Source organism: Oncorhynchus gorbuscha, linkage group LG05, assembly GCF_021184085.1.
Source record: "Oncorhynchus gorbuscha isolate QuinsamMale2020 ecotype Even-year linkage group LG05, OgorEven_v1.0, whole genome shotgun sequence".
Lineage (NCBI taxonomy): Eukaryota > Metazoa > Chordata > Actinopteri > Salmoniformes > Salmonidae > Oncorhynchus > Oncorhynchus gorbuscha.
Window position 1 is genome coordinate 60,529,529 of NC_060177.1, and position 26,543 is coordinate 60,556,071.

At 42.9% G+C, this 26,543-nt stretch overlaps 1 protein-coding gene across 2 annotated transcripts; it reads left to right on the top strand.

Annotated features, from left to right (window-relative positions):
• The first annotated feature begins 4,571 nt into the window (after window positions 1-4,571).
• LOC124036231 (refilin-A-like) lies at window positions 4,572-14,571 on the top strand. 2 transcript variants are annotated; one of them, XM_046350519.1, is made up of 4 exons: window positions 4,572-4,874; window positions 5,000-5,366; window positions 11,605-11,714; window positions 11,999-14,571. In XM_046350519.1, exons 2-4 carry the CDS (start codon window positions 5,154-5,156, stop codon window positions 12,330-12,332), a joined length of 657 nt encoding a protein of 218 aa, XP_046206475.1. In that variant the 5' UTR covers window positions 4,572-4,874; window positions 5,000-5,153; the 3' UTR covers window positions 12,333-14,571. The 2 variants fall into 2 exon arrangements, with proteins under 2 accessions (XP_046206475.1, XP_046206477.1); XM_046350521.1 differs by having other exon boundaries at window positions 4,572-5,366.
• The last annotated feature ends 11,972 nt before the right edge of the window (window positions 14,572-26,543 follow it).

Here is a 26,543-nt window from a genome sequence, read left to right on the forward strand (position 1 = left end):
GATGAAGGGGGAGTAGAGGAAAGTCAGGTTAGCGTTTTTTGTAATGAATATTGTTCTGGAGGCAGCTCTGCAGAGTGATCACAAGCTGGCACAGCCACAAAGTCACAACATCTGATTTTATACCTAACCTGAACCTTAACCACACTGCTAAACCTAATGCCTAAACCTAACCTTAAATTAGGACCTTTTTTTCCCCCCATCCATTTTTACAATATAGTCAGTTTTGACTTTGCAGCTGGCCCATCTAGCGGAAATTGCTCAGTTCTGCCTCAAGGATAAGACTCATCCCAATAAAAGTCAACCTGCAGAGTACAGAGTATCCCAAAGCCTGAAAATTCCAGATCTGCCCAGGGGTCTCCAAACATTAAAACCAGATGCACTATCCAGAGCAGGGAGGTGCATTGTGAATCGGATGGTATATTTAGAAAGTGCCAGTGTCATCCATCATGGAGTCAGTTTTAGATTACACTCTGACTACTGTTCCTTATACATCAATCTACTGTGTTCACAAACTGTGTGGTAGTGTGCAGCCACACAGGCTCCAATAGAACAGAGGTTCACACTGAACAATCACCTAGTGTTATGTGTACATTGTGCGAAAAGCAAAGTCTAAAATGAACACCTGTATGCTACATGCCCAGGATACATGACTGGACAGTCTGAAGAGCGAGACACGCTGTGTGTGTAGAAACCACAGTGAAACCAGTGGCGACGAGCCAGGATGGCCTCGCAGTGGTTTGTTTACATTGACAGCTATTCCAGACACCACATGCATGTGCATGCACGTGCGCACGCACACACACACACAAACGTGTGCACACACACATACACACACACTCAAATTCAAGCCTTAACTTGCTTTTCTTACAATTATCATTTTATTTCGCTGGTATTTTGTCTCTCTCACACACAAACACACGCTCACACACACACTCACACAAACTCACACACACACATTTCTAAAAACATGCTTTCACCCTATCATTATGGGACATCGTGTGTAAATGGGTTAGGGGAAAAAATATATTTCATACATTTTGAATTCAGGATGTAACACAACAAAAATGGTGTTGGAATAAGTCAGGGGGCACGGATACTTTCTGAAGACACTGTAGACGCACACACACACACACACACACACACACACACACACACACACACACACACACACACACACACACACACACACACACACACACACACACACACACACACACACACACACACACACACACACACACACACACACACACACACACACACACATACCTGTACTGTGTTCCAGTTCCACCTCCACACACTTGGCTTGGCGCTGGGCTGTGAGCACAGACAGGGGGCTAGCTCAGTGAGTGTGATGCAGTGTGTGTGTGTGTGTGTGTGTGTGTGTGTGTGTGTGTGTGTGTGTGTGTGTGTGTGTGTGTGTGTGTGTGTGTGTGTGTGTGTGTGTGTGTGTGTGTGTGTGTGTGTGCCAGGGGCTGTGAGGTGGGGAGCAGGAAGTGAGTGATTGCCCTGAGAGCGCAGGAGGAGGGATGATGGAGCACACAGGGATGAATCACTAGCAGGCTGCCTGGCTTCATGGTTTTATGGCTGCCTGGCTTCATGGCTGCCTGGCTTCATGGTTTCATGGTTTCTCCTGCCCCCCACCCTCCCTCCTCCTGTCGGAGACAAATGTCAAGCCCCCCCGCAGGGTTACCCCCATCTCACCCCCGGTTCCCCGGTTTGGAACCCAAGAGCAAAGGTCCTATCCTTGTATCAAAAACTCCACTCCTGATGCTAGACCAAAACCACCCCCATCATAGCCTGCACAATCTGGTCAGAGACACTGCCCACATATCCACAGCCTGCCGCCAAGGAATGAGCTACTCCAAATACCTTTAGCTATACTTTTTCAGTTTTAAAGTTATCCCACTGCTGTGTTGCTACCACAGGCTGCGGGGGGGATACAGTACAGAAGACATTGCATACTGTACTTCTGTCCAAACATAACAGTCTGCATACATACCTCAGTATGATGCCCACAAAACATGCTCATACTGTGTGCAACAAGATCTCGTCGTTTTCCTTCGAAATTCGACATATTGTGGATGAACATTTGTTTTTTTAACTCATTAATTCTGCATAGTTACAGGGTTAAAACAGAAACAGCTCAAAGGGTTAAGTTTAGCTAATAATTCTGAGTGATTAACCCCCTGCGGGACGGTTGATCTAATGTAGGCTGATGTGATTAGCACGAGGTTGTAAGTAACAAAAAAAAAACATCCCAGGACATACTGTATCTGATATGGACAGAAAGCTTAAATTATTGCTAATCTAACTGCATTGTCCAATTTACAGTATTTATTACAGTGAAAAAATACCATACTATTGTTTGAGAAGAGTGCACAATAATGAACTTCAAAATGCATTTATAATCCAATTAGACACATTTGGGCAGTCTTGATACAACATTTCGAACATACTGTATATGCAATGGTTCATTGGATCCGTCTAAAACTTTGCACATAGAAAATTGCGCCTGGGCTGGAATAATACAGTATGGCCTTTCTCTTGCATTTCAAAGATGTTGGTACAAAAAAATATATATTTTACAACATCTAATGTGTTATTTTTGCCTACAATAATTTCACATTTCCTCAAACTTCAAAGTGTTTCCTTTGAAATGATATCAAGAATATGCATATCCTCGCTTCAGGTCCTGAGCTAAAGGCAGTTAGATATGGGTATGTCATTTTAGGTGAAAAATTGAAAAAAAAAGAAAAAGGGTCAGATCCTGAAGACGTTTTAAGGTTAGGCTTATGGTTTGGGAATGGCTTAAAAACAACACCATCAACTATCATCAAGTATTCTCACGGCTTGCTAGAGCATGGGTGAACTGTGTTGGTGCAGTAGTCTAAGCAGCATGCTCCGGCTCCGAGTATCATGAGTTTGTGCCCAGTCTTGTGCAACTGTTTTTAATTTTTTAAGGGGGCCTTTTCAAATGCCCGAAAATGCCATATATTTCTAGTTATAAGCCTGCTGTGTCTTGGTGCATTATGGCTAATCTGTGTCAAATCTCTTATAATCTTTTAAAAGCATAGGGATCACTGGGATGCGCTCTTTTGAACATGGAATACCTGTATGATGACATGACGCTGCCACAAAGACACACCTGACACAGTGAACTCCTAACTACTCCCACAGCAAAGGCTACACTTCCTGCCACAGCTCCACTCCCTCACAATAATACTAGGAGAATGACACTCATAAGCAACACCCATAAGCAAACAAGTTGACGTGTGCAAGCTTAACATTCATCTAAAATCATAGATCTTAGACAACAAAGCAAAACACAGACTTATCATAGTTTTTTAAGGACCCCAAAACACATCATGCATGATTTCCTGGCAATCTGCTGTAATCACCATGGAGAGCTGCTGAACCATCAACACAATCAACTTCCCTAGACACACACTCACTCCACTGATGCTCTGAATTGTGTATTTATGGTCTGATTTCAATTTTGGCAGGGTTGATGTTGGTAAGAGTAACTGTATGCCTATGGGGCCACAGACATTTATGCTGGGGGAAACCTTCAACAAGGGTTGATTTCTTTATCCTGCTGGACTGTGAAGACTATCCTGACGGTTAGAGCTCTCAGCTCCTCGGTAGCTCCATACTCATATAGTTACTGGGAGACATACAGCGTTCCCACCCTGTCCCCACCCAGTCCTGAAATATACTGGGCAAGATATTTATACAGTATGCACACACAAATGCACACACACACACACACTCATGCACACAAACAATTTGAAGGGAAAATAGGTCATGCAAACTATCAGGTTCTGGCATAAGATGCCAAATGAAAATGCATTTTTCCAAATGAGCATTACTGTTGGGACATTGATTTTGGTCATGTCAACCTGCAAATACAGTAATTACTCCACTGAATACCTTCATGTTGTGTCTTCATCTCCTCCTTCACCAGTCTACAGGGTTACAGAGTCCAGTCTCGTCGTGCTGCTTCTATCCTGTGAGAAGAGTGGACAGGTATTTCCATTGAATGATACACATTCACCTCATTTAGTCTGGCTCTAGGGGACTTGCCAGAGTTGAATGGCGTTCTGGATATTTGTTCCACGGTAATAGAGAACAGAGACAATGCACAGAAAGGTAGAATATAACAACAACAGCCAAACAAACAACTCAATGTATACATACATGATATGGTCACGATAGTTTAGAGTGATAGTGCATTATACATTTTAAAGGCATGAAATTAACACAGTTGATCAATTATTGTTGTAGTAAATTGCACTGCTTATTGTAGCTCATATGCTATTCACGACATGCTTTCTTTATTGTATAGCTACCCTCACAATAATCCCACTTTCCCTGAGTTACTAGGTTATGACAGTATTATGGTACAGTATGCTATAATAGTGTAGTCGGTATCAATCAGACAGCCCCAACCAGCCTAGGAGGAGCAGTAAGGACGTACGTGCTCTCCCTGTCGGCGGTGTCTGGAACTGATCCAGATCACCAGGGCTGGATTTGCTCCAGGTGCAAAAATGCTGTCAGGCTCATTAAGAGGGACCTCTCCGAGATCCGGCTATTCAGTTCAGCGCAGAGCTCTAAACGGACAGATTACTACCAGATAGACTGCGGCGTTACTTGTGAGCGATTAAAAAAATAAAGAATTTAATTTCTCTTTGGGTCGATTACGGACTATAGAGCGACACTATAGAGTTGCTGATTAGTTGTGACGGAGTTTTTGGAGTTTAAATTTGAGTTTATCGCTTGTCAAACGTATTTGAGAGTATTTGTTTTGACGAAAATACTGTTTACCGACGGCCTGGTGGAGAAATCCGTTACCTGAGGATAACAAATCAAAGGTCTGTGAATGATAGGCCTAATACTGGCACAAAAAGACAAGATAAGTACGTGGCAAATGAAAGTTAATGGTTATATAATGGAATGGCAATATTCAGAAATTCTTTTGCAATTTGTTCTTTTTCAGAAATCTGCTTTAAACGAATACTTTTACCAGGGATTCCCCGTCTCCGAATGAAGGGATTTGTGCGCATTTTCGGTTGCAGTCTTTCTAGAAAATTGGTTGACCCAATATCGCATTGAGTGCCTTCGCCTGGTTTTTGTTTTGAGCTCTCCCAGAAATGGTGGGACACCTACATTTACAAGCTATGGATGATAGTCTGAAAGGAAAGAATCGGGAGGGACTGCTTGACAGTCCGGATTCGGGACTCCCTCCGAGTCCAAGTCCGCCCTTCTATTCGCTGTCTCCAGGTCTGCTCGAGTCGCGCTCCGGGGGTTGTTCAACGCCAGTCGAGAACCATGGATACTATAAAAAGGAGAGCAAAGGCAAACTGGTAAGAAACAGTTGATCATTTATTTTGATAGCTTACAAGTGCTGTTGGCTCTGCGCATTGTGCACAATTCACCATAAAAAGCAGATAAACTCCCTGAATGTCTATGATCAAGACAAGAGAGAAATACACCTATCTAGCCTCTGATTACTATTGTTAAACCATGTGTCAGTTGCTGTAACCGTCGTGTACGTATGTCTATTAATGTTTTGTTTTGGACAGAAACATGAACTAGCATATTGCCTACCTACTCATAAACATATGGTAGTCCTTTTACTGCAGGGATTTCACTGGTGCAACACATGGGCCTAGACATTTTCTGGTGAAGCATAATCTTTAGAAATCAAATAGTTTAAATGGATTGACATGGCTTCACTGGAATATTCATTGAACTATGAATAAAACTATTCTAAACACGTTGTTACAGATAATTGATATTGATAGGCATTCCCTCAGATCACACATGTAGGAAACAAATGTGTTTTTTAAAGGACTGGGTGAAAAATAACCAGAAATGAACTAAGTTTCTCTGTAGTAATGTGTTTAATCTGTAAAAACGGATGCCATTGTTTGCAGGGATTTTGTCATCTGTAATAATTAACTTTCCACTGAAGAAAAGAGAAGCAGTGTTCAAAACATCCTGTTAATGTTTCATAAAAGGGATAAGCATCAACCTGTATACTTTCCAAGAAAAATATAAACATCTCAGAAATATCAATTGTATTGATATGTTCTTGTCTCTTGAGCGAATATTTAACCATATAGAGTCGAGGAGGAATGTTACAAGAGTCACAGAGGATGTCAACCATCCCTGTCTGTCCCATTCATGATGGAATACTTTGCAAGTCAATGGCAACCCACGGCTGACGTAACCCATAGAAACAAACAGAAGTTTCCAGTTGTATGTACGGGATAGACATTGGATACACCGTCCAACAAAATGCTTACTTGCAGGTTCCTTCTCGACAATGCAACAACAGTAAGAAATAATCATCAGATCAGAATGTAAAGAACATTTTAAAAACTCTAGGTCAATGTGTGAGTATGTGTGGTGGTAGCAATGGGTAGGGGACAAAACCGTACGATTGTGATTAGCTCCTTGTGTCTGTTGTGGTCACCATTACTGACAACTCTCAGGTCAATCACCTCTAGTCGACCACACTGCTTCTACTCAAACAGTATAAATACCTTTTAACCTGGCTGTACTTTCTCACAGCAGCCAATGCCAGCTTGGAAACTAGACATCCCATATAGGCATATGCTTTGGCATGAAATCCCCAATAAATAGCTCTAGTGTGTCTAGTGCCTCACACTTGGGAAAGGGCACACAAGTTATTTGTTATGATACTGAACAAAAATGTAAATGCAACATGCAACAATTTCAAAGATTGACTGAGTTACAGTTAATAGAAGGACATCAGTCAATTGAAATAAATAAATGCATTAGGCCCTAATCTATGGGTTTCACATGACTGGGAAGACCGATATGAATCTGTTGGTCACATACCTTCAAAATAAAAGCGTCAATCAGAAAACCAGTCAGTATCGGGTGTGACCACAATTTTCCTCATGCAGCGTGACACATCTCCTTCATATAGACTTTATTAGGCTGTTGATTGTGGCCTGTGGAATGTTGTCCCACTCCTCTTCCATGGCTGTGCTAAGTTGCTGGATATTGGTGGGAACTGGAACACGCTGTTGTACACAGATCCAGAGCATCCCAAACCTGCTCAATGGGTGACATGTCTGGTGAGTGTGTAGAGATCCTTACAACATGGGGCCGTGTATTATCATGCTGAAACATGAGGTGATGGCGGCAGATGATTGGTAAGACAGTGGGCCTCAGGATCTCATCACGGTATCTCTCTCTGCATTCAAATTGCCATTGATAAAATGCAATTGTGTTCATTGTCTGTTGCCAATGCCTGCCCATACCATAACCCCACCGCCACCATGGGGCAATCTGTTCACGACGATGACATGAGCAAACCGCTCGCCCACACAATGCCATACACATGATCTGCCATCTGCCCGGTACAGTTGAAACCAGGATTCATCCATGAAGAGCACACCGCTCCAGCATGCCAGTGGCTATCAACGGTAAGTATTTGCCCATTGAAGTCGGTTATGTTGCTGAACTGCAGTCAGGTCAAGACCCTGGTGAGGACGACGAGCACGCAGATAAGCTTCCCTGAGACCGTTTCTGATCATTTGTGCAGACATTCTTTGGTTGTGCAAACCCACAGTTTCATCAGCTGTCTGGGTGGCTGGTCTCAGACGATCCCACAGGTGAAGAAGTAGGATGTGTTCGTCCTTTGTTAGCATGGTTACACGTGGTCTGCTGTTGTGAGGCCAGTTGGACGTACTGTTAAACTATCTAAAAACAAAGTTTGAGGCGGCTTATGGTAGGGAAATGAACATTCAATTCTCTGGCAACAGTTCTGGTGGAAATTCCTGCACTCACAGCATGCCAATTGCACACTCCCTTAATACTTCAGACATCTGTGACAAAACTGCACTTTTTAGAGAGGCCTTTTATTGTTCCCAGTGCAAGGTGCACCTGTGTAATGATCATGCTTCTTGATATGCCACACCTGTCAGGTGGATGGATTATCTTGGTAAAGGAGAAATACTCACAAACAGGGATGTAAACCAATTTGTGCACACAATTTTGAGAAGCTTTTTGTGCATATGGAACATTTCTGGGATATTTTATTTCAGCTCTTGAAACATGAAACACTTTACATGTTGCGTTTTTATATTTTTGTTCAGTGTATTTGATCAAGAAATGCAATTTGTGTAATGTTGGTTAAGAAGAATAACTTTTTTATCAATCTTTTGCTACGATTTGAGTGAAAAGTAGTAATCCCATTGAGGAACAAAGGTCGATTCTATTAACTCCTAATTTAACTGTCAAAGGAACATGTTCATACAGGTCTAGATGGCATTTTGATGTGCAGCCTACACCACATGCAGTACAATACAGTAGACTGGAGTTGCGTGACACTGGTTTGTTGAGGCCTGAAAGGAGATATGGTTCTAATCCCCTGGATGTGGGGATTGGTGGAGCTCCCCTGCTTTGTGGTTTCTCCTCATAAAAGCAGCTTTGATAGGGGCTGAATCTGCTTTTGGTTCCAATACCTTTCATGGGATTGTGTGTGTGGAAAAAAAATCAACCCATTCCATTAGTAAAGGCTTTCAAAGCATTTTTCTGTGAGTTTGAGCTTACATACAGTACGTGCATGCTTGGCAGTGGCAGACATTCATGCACTTGCATAAAGAGTTTTTCCGCAGTTCTAATCTTGTGGTGGTTTTTGTATGTGACCTAAGAACAATCCCAAAGTTCTGTTTTTGAGACACACATGCTTGCAAGAGCTGTTGCATAAGCGTTTCATTACCTCTGTATTTTAATTTAAACACATATGAATATGCGCGTGCGCACACACACACACACTAGGGTTGTCACGATACCAGTATCGCGATACTGCTATACCTGATTTTCCATGGCAAAAAGGAAAACACAAGGCAGACTAAACTCGTTGTAGCTGCTGTATCTAAACTGTTGTGTGCTATAGCTTGGACAATATATATATGCCATTTAGCAGACGCTTTTATCCAAAGCGACTTACAGTCATATGTGCATACATTCTACGTATGGGTGGTCCCGGGGATCGAACTCACTAAACATGTGATTTTGGGTGACAATGTCAGGCTGCTTGTTTCCAAATTTAGTCCACTTCATGCTTTGTTTCCTTGTCACGATACGTCTGAGTATCACAATACTGGTATCGTGACAACCCTAACACACACACACTGTTTGTTGCTAAATGTATACTATGGATGCATAAACTGCGTTGAAATGTAGTTATTTTGTGGTCACTACTAGACACTGAACTTGACATTTAGCAGGTTTTCAACAGAGGGATTGACTACTGTAGCTCAGTGCTGACAACTGGATCCCCTTGTGAAGACATTACTCCATTTCACAGTAAAACCCAGACATTACATTCTGGTTATTAGATGGTTATAGCTCAATATGATTACTTTCCATCTCCCTGTCTCTGTATAACCACTTTGGTACTTGAGCTAACATGTTTTTTTTTTGGGGGGGGGGGGGTGTAGATTAGTTCCAGCCCAGTCAAGGAGCTAAATCAGGGCTATAACTATCACTGGATTAGAGTGTAGGCCAGAAAGGAGACCCGTGTCATTACGTTCCAGCTCCAGCTTTAGAGTTGATATTCATAGTGATGCTGGAACTTGACGACATCTACTCAGTCAGCAGTTTACTGTGTTATGATGATGATGGGCAGAGTTTTTCCTGACTCCAGGTTCTCGTGATCTACCTCGATTGGTTGAGAGTTGCACATTGAGTGTCTATTGTACTGTATGTAGCCTGTGCTTGGCTGGACACCACATTGACTGGGTAGGTAGAGTTGTGCTTCCGGGGAATGAGTTCCGTATGTGTGCTGTTGCTGCCTGGGTACAGTAGATGGAGGGGACCCTAGCCTGGAGCCCACCTACATTCACAAGTATGTTTATACTTTCAAAAGCGGCCAACAAAATGCATTCCCCTGGATAAACAGCCAGGATGCTGCTCCAGCCAGAGAACAATAGACAGGCCAATCACACTCTTTTAATGAGATGTTGCCACACTGTGCCAGCAGCACACAGTGGGAATGAATCAATTTACAGGGATTAACAGCATGGTTATTGATTACAGCAGAGGTTAAGTGGGGGTACAGTACAGCCCTGAGTGAGGTTTTGTTGGGTGCTGATTTGGAGGTTTGGGTAAGACATCACTGTGCAGCACACAGCTCACTTGGGCGGCATCTCTGCTGTGCCTTTGGCTTGTTCCGAGCTGTTGGGGAGGGGTGAGGTTGGAGAGACGTGCATCAGAGCAAAGTTGTTACGTTAATGTTCGATCTAAACTTTTGTAACGAGAGAGAGAATTCAGGAAGTTTGTGTTTTGGAGAGGTACCATAATTACACTTAAAAGCATCAGTTTGACATCTTAAACTCTCAACTTAACGTGTATTGTCTGAATGGCATGTTGACTGGACATCATGCTTGCCTCTTGGCTCAGACAGCAGCACTGAACATAGTTGGCAAAGGATTTAGAATTTGCTAACTGATTCCAGAAGCGGTAGCTACAGTGTATGACTTTGTGCTTCTGACTTTGGTCTCTAGGCAGATGGTGGGACAGGACAGCAGAGTCCCTATGCAGTGGCCTTCTTGCAGGGTCTCTCTGATAGGTGTAACAAGTGATCCAATCCTGGAGCAGAGATATTTGACCCTCTGATTACATAGTCTAACCAGGTTGTCATATCCCATACTGTGTTCTGCTGTACTGTATGTGAGAAACTCTGAGATGCATACAGTGCCCTAAGGTTGACAACACTGACTACAAGACTCCATCCATTTTAGAGTCGATTGAAATCAAATTAACTTCATGTATGTGTCCTCTGGGACAGAGGTTGTTGTATAGTGCAGACAGACAGTAGCCTCTCCTGTCTTGGACCACCATGTTGGCTAGACTGGAGGCTCACTGTGGGGTGATTTAGTGAAGGGGAGCAGAGCGGTTCTGATGGCTTGAGCAGTGACCGTGCCCAGGTCCAGGAGGCACAGAGGCGGTGTGACTCTCTCAGCTAACCCACTCAGTTACACAACATGCAGACAGGCCGGCTGGCTGACTGGCTTTGTTAGTCCCTTCTGAAGCATACCACTAGGCTGCTGTGGGGGCTCAGTGGGAAAAAAAAGATTTACAGCGACTGTAACACTTCATATCGCCTTGTCCCTCTATGTAATTATCTGAATGAGAAAGGGAAGTGGTGTACTATTCTTTTTGCTACTTGTTGTGTAGACACCACCTACTCTTTCTAGCCAGGCTTTGCTCAGCTATTGTCGCTGTGTTGTGTGAATGCTGGGGGAGATGGCACAGAACTCCTCATGTGGGAGGTCCTATTCTCGGTGTATTGAGAGCCTGTATCTTTGCCAGCTAAATAAACTGTTTTCTATATTAGGTAGAGAGCACTAGTAGTGTATCAGTAGTGGGATCTCCCAGGACACTCTGTTGACACCCACTCTTGCCTGAAGAATGGATTCTGCCAACTTACTTCCCTCTTCAACATGTCAAAGACACTTCCCTCACCACCAGTAGGTTCATTTTGACACATAAACAGGGGGTAATGTGATGGATTTATAAAAATGGCCTACCTAACCTCATACCTAAATCTTCCCCTAGCTGCCGTACCTTCTCCTGAACTCAACGGGGACGGACCCGAGGACACGCATGTACCCTGTGTTCTTTGGTGAGAGCATCGAGGTCAACCCCAAACCTGAAACAGAGATCAAGTGAGTGACCCTTCACCAAACCACACAAATAATGACTTGGTATTAAACACACATTTACTGTAGTTTTAATGGACTTTTGTAATTGCCTTTTTAATGTACAGGTTGATGCAGCAGGATTTTGAAGGCAGCTTTTCTCTACCCTACTCAGTAGTCACCTCTTAACAGCGCCATCTAGTGATCAGCTTCTATACTATTTCCTATCGAATCTATTACTTAATGTATTACTTGTCAAAGTACTTTGGTACTTCAACACTTAATCCCATGTTTTTGGTTATACTCTCCAGGTGTAACTCTGAAGTGAAGTACGACTCAGACAGGCACTACCGGGACCAGGTGTACTGCGCTCCCGTTCCCACGGTGACTTCCTACAGCGAGATGGTGGTGGCCGTGCAGAACTGCACCTGGCGGCGCTACAAGTCCCAGGTGTACCTAGAGCCCCGTCAGAGGCCCCTGCACTACCAAAGCACCACCATTGTGTACCCCAAACATGCCAAGAACACTTACCGCACCACACTCAACTACAACGCTACGGGTTCCCAACGGTGGTTTGTCTCCACCGTCCAGCTGAAGTCCAGGGAGGACAGCAGCCCCTGCATCATCTATGCTGAGGACCTCTAAACCTGATCTCAGACCTGACCTGCCTGGCCATTCCTACTGTTGTGGATTGGATACACACAGAGGCTGACAGACAGGTGGACACACAGGAAGACTGATAGACTGACACACAGAGGGTGGTAGTATTGCATACTGTATAAGGAATATTGTAGGGGGGAGTACATCGAATCACAAAGGCCTTTAATGAGTTGTCCTTCATGTTAATTTGTCTTGTGAGGCAGAGCGCTGCCAGTCTGCTGCCTCTTCTCTCCAGGAACATCTCTGATAGTTGAGCATGACTCTGGGGGTTGACGGTACCACGTTACACACCTTATTTGACTGTAAAGATTTAATTATAGAAATGGACATATTCATGCTGAAAAGCTGACATGTGAATCCACACAGATGCGTGCAAAGCAGTCTAATAACTTGATTGCACTTATTTTAACATTGTGGGTATTCTGAAAAGGGGGGGGGGGCGAAAAGATTGGACCAAAGATTTTGATACAAAGACAGATTCACCCTAGTTGGAAGTAATGTGTTTGACACATCCTCATCAGACTCTCAAACACGACTCTTGCATTAGATCTACAACCGGGTGTCACATGCACATCATTGTCGTCTCTCAAAAGATGCCCAGTGACGACAAACTCATCTCTGCGGCTTTGCGTCTTGCTTTGACAGACACCAAACCACATCTTCATTTAGTGACCTCAAACTCTAGAATGTGCCTTTTTAGTCTGATAGACACTGGGGCATTTTAAAGCTAGAATCCTTAAGTGAAACAATAACAAAGTGGTCACTGTGTTTTGGTAAAAAGCTGAGGGATGGGCCTGGAGAAATGTAACCACAAAGTCATAGACCATGCATGGATGCAAAGACTGACTAGTTTACACCATGTTTTGAGGCTTTACAGTGTTTACGTTTACATTGGAGTAAAACAAGCTTGTATTTAGGGTTCTGATGGGGTATGACAGTTGAACTAAGTACAAGAGGCATTTCTAAGTTATATTCTTCAAGAATCAATGGGTGTATATATCATTAATTAAAAGGTCTAAAAATGGATGTCGCAACTAAGGATTCTAGCTTTTAAATGAAAATATCACATTATCCTTGCCATTTTCTACAACAAATCAGAAATTGAGTCTGAGGCACCTTCAACAGCAGGCAGAGAGTCAAGGTTTCTGTTATAGATAGCCTCTGGTGAAGGAGATGCTTGTTGTCGCTGCCATAACTACAAGTCAACCTGCCAGTTGGAAATGCCAAAGTTGGAGCCAGAGAGAAGGAGGGAGAGCAGAGCTGGGAAAACCTGAGGAACCTTTCTATTTTAAGACATGGCTCTAGCCCCTGATATCCAGGTTGTTTGGCAGACTGGTAAACACGACCATAAAAATCCAAACATGTTACTCTCTCCAGCACACTGTTGTTATATACAGGATAGAAATGGGTGGCTTAGATTTATTCACAGCTGTCAGGTGTTGTAGGAAGATAATATAAATTCTTATTTGTATTAAGAATTTCCTGATCTCGCTCACATCAGTTTTTTAGTCTATTTTATATATATGGATTATGGAACCTGGTAAATATTCAACCTTGTATTATGAATTCAGATCTCTTACCTCCATTTTTTTCTCTCCTTTATTTCATAGAAAATTAGCATTTTCTACTTTTAATTTACATCCTGAGCTACTTTTGTAATGAAAAAAATGTAGGTTTTGAAAATTGACAAAGGTGTGTTTTATACACTAAAGAATATGGACAGAAGAAAGTGAGAGAAAGTGAAGAGGCTCTGTTTTGGAGGCTTAAGGGTCAAGATGTTCTGAGTAATGAGGTCTACTGTAAATGTTACAGGTGCAACAGCAACTTTATAATACTGATGGTTTGAACCATAGGTATTACAGTGGCTGGTACAGAAAAAGGCCTTTCAGTGGAAAGATTGCTGTGGATTTCTGTGATGTGGCAGGAGGTATGTGAGAAGTCATGAGTTAAACGTTTGAGGTGATGGAAGTCTAAGGGTTTCAAAGCATTTGGTTGTTTTGTTTAAGATACTTTCTAATTATTGATGTTAGTGTTTCCTAACGGTTGATTTTGTTCTTGTAAAATACTTTCCTGTTGTATATGTGGCATCGAGGCACTTCATAATTCTCTTTATATTTTTGTATATTTCCTGTGTCAATCATCTTTTTTGTTTGTGAAAATAAAAAATAATTTAATTGAATAAAAATCTTTTAATTGAATAAAAGACCAAATACCAAAACCCAAACTGGACTATGGTCACGTGTATTTTCAGCATTTCCTTTTCAGTATATTGAAAGAGCCTAAAATCCTGGAACAAAGCTGCAGTGTAGACAACCTAACTTCAATTCACAGCAGAATTCCCACGGCATGTCTGAAGTTAGAGAGGGCCCGTAACAAACAATGCATACAGCTCTATTATTAAGATCTCAACCACAATGGAAAGCAATATCATCTCTCCAGCAGCAGTACAGGAAAAAGAATGTTCCACAGACACAACGCGCCAGGGAAAAAGTCACAGTAAATGTGGCGCAACTTCTTAACTGTTGAAGGTTCTGCCCTGCCTCATGCTTTAAGGCAGGGTTGGGCAACTAGATTCAACTGTGTGCCAATTTTTTTTGTGCCAATTTTTGTGAGTGGATGGCGGGGGGCTGGAACATAATTAACAAAGAGATTGTATATGATAATAATAATTTCATACCTTGATTATATTGAGACACAATCAAGTCTAGTTTTTTATTCATGGGAATACTTGAACAGCTTGAACAGCTAAATTAAACACATTTTTAGCTGAATTCCTGGTGATTTTTACTTTTTTTTTTACCGTAAACGAGTAACTCAAGCATTATTCCGTCCCATTAATCCATCCTATTAATATCCTAAATATCCAAGTGATACTAAAATAACAGCAGATCTCCTCTTGCATAGGGCACATTGGGGTTGGGTGTGTACCTCAGAGCCCCATGGTCTCCTCAGTAACACAAATCTACCAGCACCTCCTCCCTCACTCTGAAGCTAATAGCACCAGACAGGATTAAGATGTCACACAGGAGCTGTGACTGGGGCTTGGGTCCAACAAGGCTCTACTCTCAATTGTTCCTCTAGCTAGTCAGTGGTGAAATTGTAGGTCATCCCAGCAGAGAAGAAGAGAGGGATAATCATGGCGACATTAGAGTAGATGGTATCACCTATTTACAAATAAATATATGGCTCTGGTATGATCCAAAAGTGCTCCATATAAGAATTTACTGTACTATTATTCCAGTAATAACATGGGTTGAAGTCCATGATGGGCAACCTTTTGTCCCTAAAAGGAGGAACAAATTCATGTTAGTCACCTTCAGGAGGTTACTAGAGTTCACTCTTACCCCCTGGGGATTTATTAATTCGGAGTCATCCATGATTCACCAAACAATATTTTTGAAAGAAGAAGCTAAGTACTTTAACCAAAAATCTTCCAAGATGGCATAGCAGTTCAGACGTCTTTTGCCCTCATCTTGTCGTGTCCCGTATATATATATATTTACAACTTTTTTCACATAAATTAAAAAATGTTCCATAAACCCATCTTCAAAACACTCTCCTGCAACCCATCTCACCAATTTATATTTATAAAAAAGTATTATTTACCTCAAATCTGTAATCCTCCAAGAAGCTAGCCAGAAACTCCAAGAAGCTAACCAGAAACTAGCCAGAAGCTAGCCAGGAGCTAGCCAGAAGCTAGTTCAGAAGCTAATCAGAAGCTAGTTCAGAAGCTAATCAGCTTATTTACTGGCAAATCGTTAGTATTCAGCTAACCACGGTTTGTGGTCATCCGCTATCCTTTAGCTCGAAAATCTATCGGCAGTTTTGTACGGCGCGGCTCGGAACATACCGGACCAATTTTTCTCTCCATGTCCCTGGAATTCCACCGCTAACTCTGGACATTCATACCTGGATCCCCTCTACCACACGGAACCCCACTAATTTACTGACGGAACGCAAGAGGTGGGTGGCTATAACAATATAATAATAACAGACCTCCATCCTATGCTAGCTTGCTACCGATGGCCTGGCTTGCTGTCTAAATCGCCGTGACCCCCAACCAACCTCTCCACTCACTGGACCCTTTTGATCACTCGACTAAGCATGCCTCTCCTTAATGTCAATATGCCTTGTCCATTGCTGTTCTGGTTAGTGTTTATTGGCTTATTTCACTGTAGAGCCTCTAGTCCTGCTCACTATACCTTATCCAACCTATTAGTTCCACCACCCACACATGCAATGACATCTCCTGGTTTCAATGATGTTTCTAGAGACAATATCTCTCTCTTCATCACTCAATACCTAGGTTTGCCTCCACTGTATTCACATCCTACCATACCTTTGTCTGTACATTATACCTTGATGCTATTTTATCACCCCCAGAAACCTCCTTTTACTCTCTGTTCCAGATGTTCCAGACGACCAATTCTTATTGCTTTTAACCGCACCCTTATTCTACTCCTCCTCTGTTCCTATGGCGATGTAGAGGTGAATCCAGGCCCTGCAGTGCCTAGCTCCACTCCTATTCCCCAGGAGCTCTCTTTTGACGACTTCTGTAACTGTAATAGCCTTGATTTCATGCATGTTAACATTAGAAGCCTCCTCCCTAAGTTTGTTCTATTCACTGCTTTAGCACACTCTGCCAATCCGGATGTTCTAGCTGTGTCAGAATCCTGGCTTAAGAAGACCACCAAAAATTCTGAAATTATAATTCCAAACTACAACATTTTCAGACAAGATAGAACTGCCAAAGGGGGTGGTGTTGCAATCTACTGCAAAGATAGCCTGCAGAGTTCTGTCCTACTATCCAGGTCTGTACCCAAACAATTTGAACTTCTACTTTTAAAAATCCACCTCTCTAAAAACAAGTCCCTCACCGTTGCCGCCTGCTATAGACCACCCTCTGCCCCCAGCTGTGCTCTGGACACCATATGTGAACTGATTGCCCCCCCATCTATCTTCAGAGCTCGTGCTGCTAGGCAACCTAAACTGGAACATGGTTAACACCCCAGCCATCCTACAATCTAAACTTGATGCCCTCAATCTCACACAAATTATCAATGAACCTACCAGGTACCACCCCAAAGCCGTAAACATGGGCACCCTCATAGATATCATCCTAACCAACTTGCCCTCTAAATACACCTCTGCTGTCTTCAACCAAGATCTCAGCGATCACTGCCTCATTGCCTGCATCCATAAAGGGGTCAGCGGTAAGGGGTCAACCTCCACTCATCACTGTAAAACGCTCCCTGAAACACTTCAGCGAGCAGGCCTTTCTAATCGACCTGGCCGGGGTATCCTGGAAGGATATTGATCTCATCCCGTCAGTAGAGGATGCCTGGATATTTTTTTTAAATGCCTTCCTAACCATCTTAAATAAACATGCCCCATTCAAGAAATTTAGAACCAGGAACAGATATAGCCCTTGGTTCTCCCCAGACCTGACTGCTTAACCAACACAAAAACATCCTATGGCGTTCTGCATTAGCATCGAACAGCCCCCGTGATATGCAGCTGTTCAGGGAAGCTAGAAACCATTATACACAGGCAGTTAGAAAAGCCAAGGCTAGCTTTTTCAAGCAGAAATGTGCTTCCTGCAACACTAACTCAAAAAAGTTCTGGGACACTGTAAAGTCCATGGAGAATAATAACACCTCCTCCCAGCTGCCCACTGCACTGAAGATAGGAAACACTGTCACCACTGATAAATCCACCATAATTGAGAATTTCAATAAGCATTTTTCTACGGCTGGCCATGCTTTCAACCTGGCTACTCCTACCCCGGTCAACAGCACTGCACCCCCCACAGCAACTCGCCCAAGCCTTCCCCATTTCTCCTTCTCCCAAATCCGTTCAGCTGATGTTCAGAAAGAGCTGCAAAATCTGGACCCCTACAAATCAGCCGGGCTAGACAATCTGGACCCTTTCTTTCTAAAATTATCTGCCGAAATTGTTGCCACCCCTATTACTAGCCTGTTCAACCTCTCTTTCGATTCCCAAAGATTGGAAAGCAGCTGCGGTCATCCCCCTCTTCAAAGGGGGGGACACTCTTGACCCAAACTGCTACAGACCGATATCTATCCTACCATGCATTTCTAAGGTCTTCGAAAGCCAAGTAAACAAACAGATTACCGACCATTTCGAATCTCACCATACCTTCTCTGCTATGCAATCTGGTTTCAGAGCTGGTCATGGGTGCACCTCAGCCACGCTCAAGGTCCTAAACGATATCTTAACCGCCATCGATAAGAAATATTACTGTGCAGCCGTATTCATTGATCTGGCCAAGGCTTTCGACTCTGTCAATCACCACATCCTCATCGGCAGACTCGACAGCCTTGGTGTCTCAAATGATTGCCTCGCCTGGTTCACCAACTACTTCTCTGATAGAGTTCAGTGTGTCAAATCGGAGGGTCTGCTGTCCGGACCTCTGGCAGTCTCTATGGGGGTGCCACAGGGTTCAATTCTTGGACCGACTCTCTTCTCTGTATACATCAATGAGGTCGCTCTTGCTGCTGGTGAGTCTCTGATCCACCTCTACGCAGACGACACCATTCTGTATACTTCTGGCCCTTCTTTGGACACTGTGTTAACAACCCTCCAGGCAAGCTTCAATGCCATACAACTCTCCTTCCGTGGCCTCCAATTGCTCTTAAATACAAGTAAAACTAAATGCATGCTCTTCAACCGATCGCTACCTGCACCTACCCGCCTGTCCAACATCACTACTCTGGACGGCTCTGACTTAGAATACGTGGACAACTAGAAATACTTAGGTGTCTGGTTAGACTGTAAACTCTCCTTCCAGACCCATATCAAACATCTCCAATCCAAAGTTAAATCTAGAATTGGCTTCCTATTTCACAACAAAGCATCCTTCACTCATGCTGCCAAACATACCCTTTTGTAAAACTGACCACCCTACCAATCCACGACTTTGGTGATGTCATTTACAAAATAGCCTCCAATACCCTACTCAACAAATTGGATGCAGTCTATCACAGTGCAATCCGTTTTGTCACCAAAGCCTCATATACTACCCACCATTGCGACCTGTACGCTCTCGTTGGCTGGCCCTCGCTTCATACTCGTCGCCAAACCCACTGGCTCCATGTCATCTACAAGACCCTGCTAGGTAAAGTCCCCCCTTATCTCAGCTCGCTGGTCACCATAGCATCTCCCACCTGTAGCACACGCTCCAGCAGGTATATCTCTCTAGTCACCCCCAAAACCAATTCTTTCTTTGGCCGCCTCTCCTTCCAGTTCTCTGCTGCCAATGACTGGAACGAACTACAAAAATCTCTGAAACTGGAAAAACTTATCTCCCTCACTAGCTTTAAGCACCAACTGTCAGAGCAGCTCACAGATTACTGCACCTGTAAATAGCCCACCTATAATTTAGCCCAAACAACTACCTCTTTCCCTACTGTATTTAATTTATTTATTTATTTTGCTCCTTTGCACCCCATTAATTTTTATTTCTACTTTGCACATTCTTCCATTGTAAATCTACCTTTCCAGTGTTTTACTTGCTATATTGTATTTACTTTGCCACCATGGCCTTTTTTTGCCTTTACCTCCCATATCTCACCTCATTTGCTCACATCGTATGTAGACTTGTTTATACTGTATTATTGACTGTATGTTTGTTTTACTCCATGTGTAACTCTGTGTCGTTGTATGTGTCGAACTGCTTTGCTTTATCTTGGCCAGGTCGCAATTGTAAATGAGAACTTGTTCTCAACTTGCCTACCTGGTTAAATAAAGGTGAAATAAAAAATAAATTTAAAAAAACATACAGTGCATTCGGAAAGTATTCAGACCCCTTCCCTTTTTCCACATTTTGTTGTGTTACGCCTTATTCTAAAATCGATTCAATGTTTTTTCCCCACTCATCAATCCATACGCAATACCCCATAATGACAAAGTTAAAATAGGTTTGAAGAAATTATTGCAAATGTATACAAATAAAACAGAAGTGCCTCATTTACATAGGTATTCAGACCCTTTGCTATGAAACTTGAAATTGAGCTCTGGTGCATCCTGTCTCCATTGATCATCCTTGAGGTATTTCTACAACTTGAGTGGAATTAAATAAATTCAATTGATTGGACATGATTTTGAAAAGCACACAACTGCCTATATAAGGTCTCACAGTTGACAGTGCATGTCAGAGCAAAAACCAAATGTGAGGTTGAAGGAATTGTCCGTAGAGCTCTGCGACAGGATTGTATCGAGGCACAGATCTGGGGAAGGGTACCAAAAAATGTCTGCAGCATTGAAGGTCTCCAAGAACACAGTGGCCTCCATCATTCTTAAAGGGAAGATGTGCGGGGCGGCAGCATATCCTAGTGGTTAGAGCGTTGGACTAGTAACCGGAAGGTTGCGAGTTCAAACCCCTGAGCTGACAAGGTACAAATCTGTCGTTCTGCCCCTGAACAGGCAGTTAACCCACTGTTCCCAGGCCATCATTGAAAATAAGAATATGTTCTTAACTGACTTGCCTGGTTAAATAAAGGTAAAAAAATAAATAAAATAAAAAATGTTTGGAACACTCTTACTAGTGCTGGCCCGACCTGGCCAAACTGAACAATCAGGGGAGAAGTGCTTTGGTCAGGGTGGTGGCCAAGGACCCAATAGTCACTCTGACAGAGCTCCAGAGTTCCTCTGTGGAGATGGGAGAACCTCCCAGAAAGACAACCATCTTTGCAGCACTCCACCAATCAAGCCTTTATGGTAGAGTGGCCAGACGGAAGCCACTCCTCAGTAAAAGGCACATGACAGCCCGCTTGGAGTTTTCCAAAAGGCACCTAAAGGACTCTCAGATCATGAGAAACAAGATTCTCTTGTCTGATGAAACCAACATTGAACTCTTTGGCCAGAATGCCAAGCGTCATGTTTGGAGGAAACCTGGCACCATCCCTACGGTGAGGCATGGTGGTAGCAGCAGCATCATACTGTGGGGAGGTTTCTCAGCGGCAGGGACTGGGAGACAAGTCAGGATCGAGGGAAAGATGAACAGAGCAAAGCATAGAGAACGCAAAGCAACAGGAAAACGACCCTAAGCACACAGCCAAGACAACACAGGTGTGGCTTCAGGACAAGTCTCTGAATGTCCTTGAGTGGCCCTGCCAGAAGCTGGACTTGAACCGTATTGTTTTAAAACAAGCAATGTTTGCAATTTTATTTGAATCCACCAGAAAATACTAAATTCCACTTTATTTGTCAAGGACAACAGCTGGAAGCGCAAGAAGTATGAATGCCCTGACTTCTGCTGAGGCCATATGAAGTGCTGCATGGTCAATGCAGACGTCAGATTGACCATGCACCAAGATGCACAATGCACTTCTCTCTGCAGAATGCTCTCTCCCACCAATTTGTGCACATTCATTATTTTATAACTTCGATGTGTGAATTGTTTGCATTTGATTGTTAGTGTATATCAATTCCCCATTACATATATCACCAGTAGTACATTTACTGTTAATTCATACAATTTCTAATATACAATGTTTTTTACTTTGGTTAATGATAATTTAATTTTAATGCATTCAATATTATTATTCCAGTGTTCCTGTTCTCATTGTCTGAGTGGACACATTATTCGCAGAGTGCACAACCTATGCTACACTTGTGAGAAATACGTTTGACTGAATTCCATTTTCGAGTAATGTCAATGTAGTCATTGTCTTTTGTTTGGAGTGCTCCTGTCAATGTTGAGTAAGGACGTGCACACAAAGAAGTAGGCCTATAGGCTACCTGGCCTGATTATGCATAGAAGTAGGCCTAAAGGCTACCTGGCCTGATTATACATAGAAGTAGGCCTATAGGCTACCTCAAATCAAATCAAATCAAATGTATATATATATAGCCCTTCGTACATCAGCTGATATCTCAAAGTGCTGTACAGAAACCCAGCCTAAAACCCCAAACAGCAAGCAATGCAGGTGTAGAAGCACGGTGGCTAGGAAAAACTCCCTAGAAAGGCCAAAACCTAGGAAGAAACCTAGAGAGGAACCAGGCTATGTGGGGTGGCCAGTCCTCTTCTGGCTGTGCCGGGTGGAGATTATAACAGAACATGGCCAAGATGTTCAAATGTTCATAAATGACCAGCATGGTCGAATAATAATAAGGCAGAACAGTTGAAACTGGAGCAGCAGCACGGCCAGGTGGACTGGGGACAGCAAGGAGTCATCATGTCAGGTAATCCTGGGGCATGGTCCTAGGGCTCAGGTCCTCCGAGAGAGAGAAAGAAAGAGAGAAGGAGAGAATTAGAGAACGCAAACTTAGATTCACACAGGACACCGAATAGGACAGAAGTAGTACTCCAGATATAACAAACTAACCCTAGCCCCCCGACACATAAACTACTGCAGCATAGATACTGGAGGCTGAGACAGGAGGGGTCAGGAGACACTGTGGCCCCATCCGAGGACACCCCCGGACAGGGCCAAACAGGAAGGATATAACCCCACCCACTTTGCCAAAGCACAGCCCCCACACCACCCCCACAACCTCTACCTGGCCTGATTATGCATAGAAGTAGGCCTATAGGCTACCTGGCCTGATTATGCATAGAAGTAGGCCTATAGGCTACCTGGCCTGATTATACATAGAAGTAGGCCTATAGGCTACCTGGCCTGATTATACATAGAAGTAGGCCTATAGGCTACCTGGCTTGATTATGCATAGAAGTAGGCCTATAGGCTACCTGGCCTGATTATACATAGAAGTAGGCCTATAGGCTACCTGGCCTGATTATACATAGAAGTAGGCCTATAGGCTACCTGGCCTGATTATACATAGAAGTAGGCCTATAGGCTACCTGGCCTGATTATGCATAGAAGTAGGCCTAAAGGCTACATGGCCTGATTATACATAGAAGTAGGCCTATAGGCCACCTGGCATGATTATACATAGAAGTAGGCCTATAGGCTACCTGGCCTGATTATGCATAGAAGTAGGCCTATAGGCTACATGGCCTGATTATACATAGAAGTAGGCCTATAGGCTACCTGGCCTGATTATGCATAGAAGTAGGCCTATAGGCTACATGGCCTGATTATGCATAGAAGTAGGCCTATAGGCTACCTGGCCTGATTATGCATAGAAGTAGGCCTATAGGCTACCTGGCATGCACTCAAATGTAGGCATGTAAATTTAAGTAAACAAATAACCAAAACTACTATTTAAGTCGTTTTTGGGGGTATCTGTAGTTAACTTTACTATTTATATTATTGCCAACTTTTACTTCACTACATTCCGAAAGAAAATAATGTGCTATTTACTCCATACATTTTTTCTGACACCCAAAAGTACTCATTACATTTTAAATGATTAGCTCGACAGGAAAATGTCCTTATTTACACACTTATCAAGAGAACATTCCTGGTCATCCCTACTGCTCCTGATTTTCACTTGTAAATGTTGGACGGTGCCCCTTGCTTTTTCGCTAATAAAAAATAAAAGAAAACAATGCTGTCTGGTTAGCTTTATATAAGGAATGTGGAATTATTTATACTTTTAGTTTTAGTTTTGATACTTAAGGTATTTTTTAACAATTACATTTACTTTTGATATTTAAGTATATTTGAAACCAAATACTTTTAGACTGGGTGACTTTTACTTTTAATAGAGTCATTTTCTATTAAGGTATCTTTACTTTTACTAGAGTCATTTTCTATTAAGGTATCTTTACTTTTAATAGAGTCATTTTCTATTAAGGTATCTTTACTTTTGCTCAAGTACGACAACTGGATACTTTTTCCACCGCTGACATTAGGTGATCTGATAATATTTCTGATTGGGTTAATGCCACACCACTAATAACCTGTGGAGCTTCTCAAAGTTATGTTTTCTTCACCTCAAAAAGCAAGCAAACAAAGTCTGTTTTTACATCCATTTTAGAATTCCAATACTTCAATGTATTTGAAAAAACTTTCTAGCTCTCTCCCATTTGATATCCCTTCATTGTGAAAGGGAAAAATATCATGCTCTGATACAGTGGAAACGTCATAAAATAGGCCTCTTATCAATGCTTGACCTGGACTGAAATAGGTTCCGGTACTCATTTTGGGTGCTGGTCCTGTTTTATTTAGGTGCAGGAGCTCCACAATACGTTGGAGTTAATATACTATAAGAGGAACAGGAGCTCAAGCATTTTACAATTTGAGTTGCTGTACTCAGTTCAGGTGCTCAAGTCAAGCACTGCTTCATATCCCTTGGGCAAATAACCTACAGCTGTGTTTGTCCCGAGCTCACTGGCACAGGAAACTGAGGGCCCAGAATATATTATACAATGTTGCTAGGGAACAAGCTTCTGGCCAGACCCAAGTTAATCGTTGATAGTTACAATGTATCAAGTTCATTGCAGACAGGCCATGGGTAGCAAATGTGATTTTTAGGATATTTATTTTGATCAGGATATGTTCTACCTGCAGACGGCAATGTTTTCATTTCTTGGCTTTATGTAGGATATTCTTACATAGTTGGCAATATAAGTCACTTTTTAGGTTTGTGTGATTTTCATTTAGATCTGGATAGAATGTTGATTAACCACATGACAAGGATTTTCACATATGAAGACTTTATTATAAATTAAATTAAACTGTTCAACAAAAATGTGCATATGAAAACCAGAACTGGCATTCCACATGAGAAAGGTTGCCGTCTCCTCCTGTAGCCTATTGTCGCAACTTCATGAGAGTAATGGCAGAATCTGCGAAAGCCAGCAGGAGCGGGAGGAGAATAGTGCAGGCCAGGTTACGTTTTTTAAATGTATTTTTATTCAGTTGATCTAGATCTTTGGCGCCCTCGAGGCATCAAATAGTAAGATTAAAGTAGCAGACACGCTCAATGCATACAGCTGATTTTATTAAAACACATAGGGTGTCTATAATTGGAAAAATACACATAAAAAATGTCGAGCAATCGATTGGTCAGAAGACCAGTCAACCAACTTTTAAAAAAAATCGGGGACAGCCGTAATGAGAATAGAAAGGTTCAGAACTTTTTTGAAACATCACAGGACAGTAGAAAAATAGATGACAGCTAGAAAATGAAATTGGATGGTGTTTAGAGATATATGGGAGGGGTTGAGGGTAGCTGAAGGATGGGACTGGATGGTGTTTAGAGATATATGGGAGGGGTTGAGGATAGCTGAAGGATGGGACTGGATGGCGTTTAGAGATATATGGGAGTGGTTGAGGGTAGCTGAAGGATGGGACTGGATGGTGTTTAGAGATATATGGGAGGGGTTGAGGGGAGCTGAAGGATGGGACTGGATGGTGTTTAGAGATATATGGGAGGGGTTGAGGGTAGCTGAAGGATGGGACTGGATGGTATTTAGAGATATGTGGGAGGGGTTGAGGGTAGCTGAAGGATGGGACTGGATGGTGTTTAGACATATATGGGAGGGGTTGAGGGTAGCTGAAGGATGGGACTGGATGGTGTTTAGAGATATATGGGAGGGGTTGAGGGTAGCTGAAGGATGGGACTGGATGGTGTTTAGAGATATATGGGAGGGGTTGAGGGTAGCTGAAGGATGGGACTGGATGGCGTTTAGAGATATATGGGAGGGGTTGAGGGTAGCTGAAGGATGGGACTGGATGGCGTTTAGAGATATATGGGAGGGGTTGAGGGTAGCTGAAGGATGGGACTGGATGGTATTTAGAGATATATGGGAGGGGTTGAGGGTAGCTGAAGGATGGGACTGGATGGCGTTTAGAGATATATGGGAGGGGTTGAGGGTAGCTGAAGGATGGGACTGGATGGTATTTAGAGATATGTGGGAGGGGTTGAGGGTAGCTGAAGGATGGGACTGGATGGTGTTTAGACATATATGGGAGGGGTTGAGGGTAGCTGAAGGATGGGACTGGATGGTGTTTAGAGATATATGGGAGGGGTTGAGGGTAGCTGAAGGATGGGACTGGATGGCGTTTAGAGATATATGGGAGGGGTTGAGGGTAGCTGAAGGATGGGACTGGATGGCGTTTAGAGATATATGGGAGGGGTTGAGGGTAGCTGAAGGATGGGACTGGATGGTATTTAGAGATATGTGGGAGGGGTTGAGGGTAGCTGAAGGATGGGACTGGATGGTGTTTAGACATATATGGGAGGGGTTGAGGGTAGCTGAAGGATGGGACTGGATGGTGTTTAGAGATATATGGGAGGGGTTGAGGGTAGCTGAAGGAT

Excerpts from the sequence above, each read along its gene's own strand:
- LOC124036231 (XM_046350521.1), top strand. The coding sequence starts at position 5,154 with ATGGTGGGACACCTACATTTACAAGCTATGGATGATAGTCTGAAAGGA. Across the intron at positions 5,367-11,604 it reads AGGAGAGCAAAGGCAAACTG|CTGCCGTACCTTCTCCTGAA; the intron begins GTAAGAAACAGT and ends ATCTTCCCCTAG. Across the intron at positions 11,715-11,998 it reads AAACCTGAAACAGAGATCAA|GTGTAACTCTGAAGTGAAGT; the intron begins GTGAGTGACCCT and ends TATACTCTCCAG.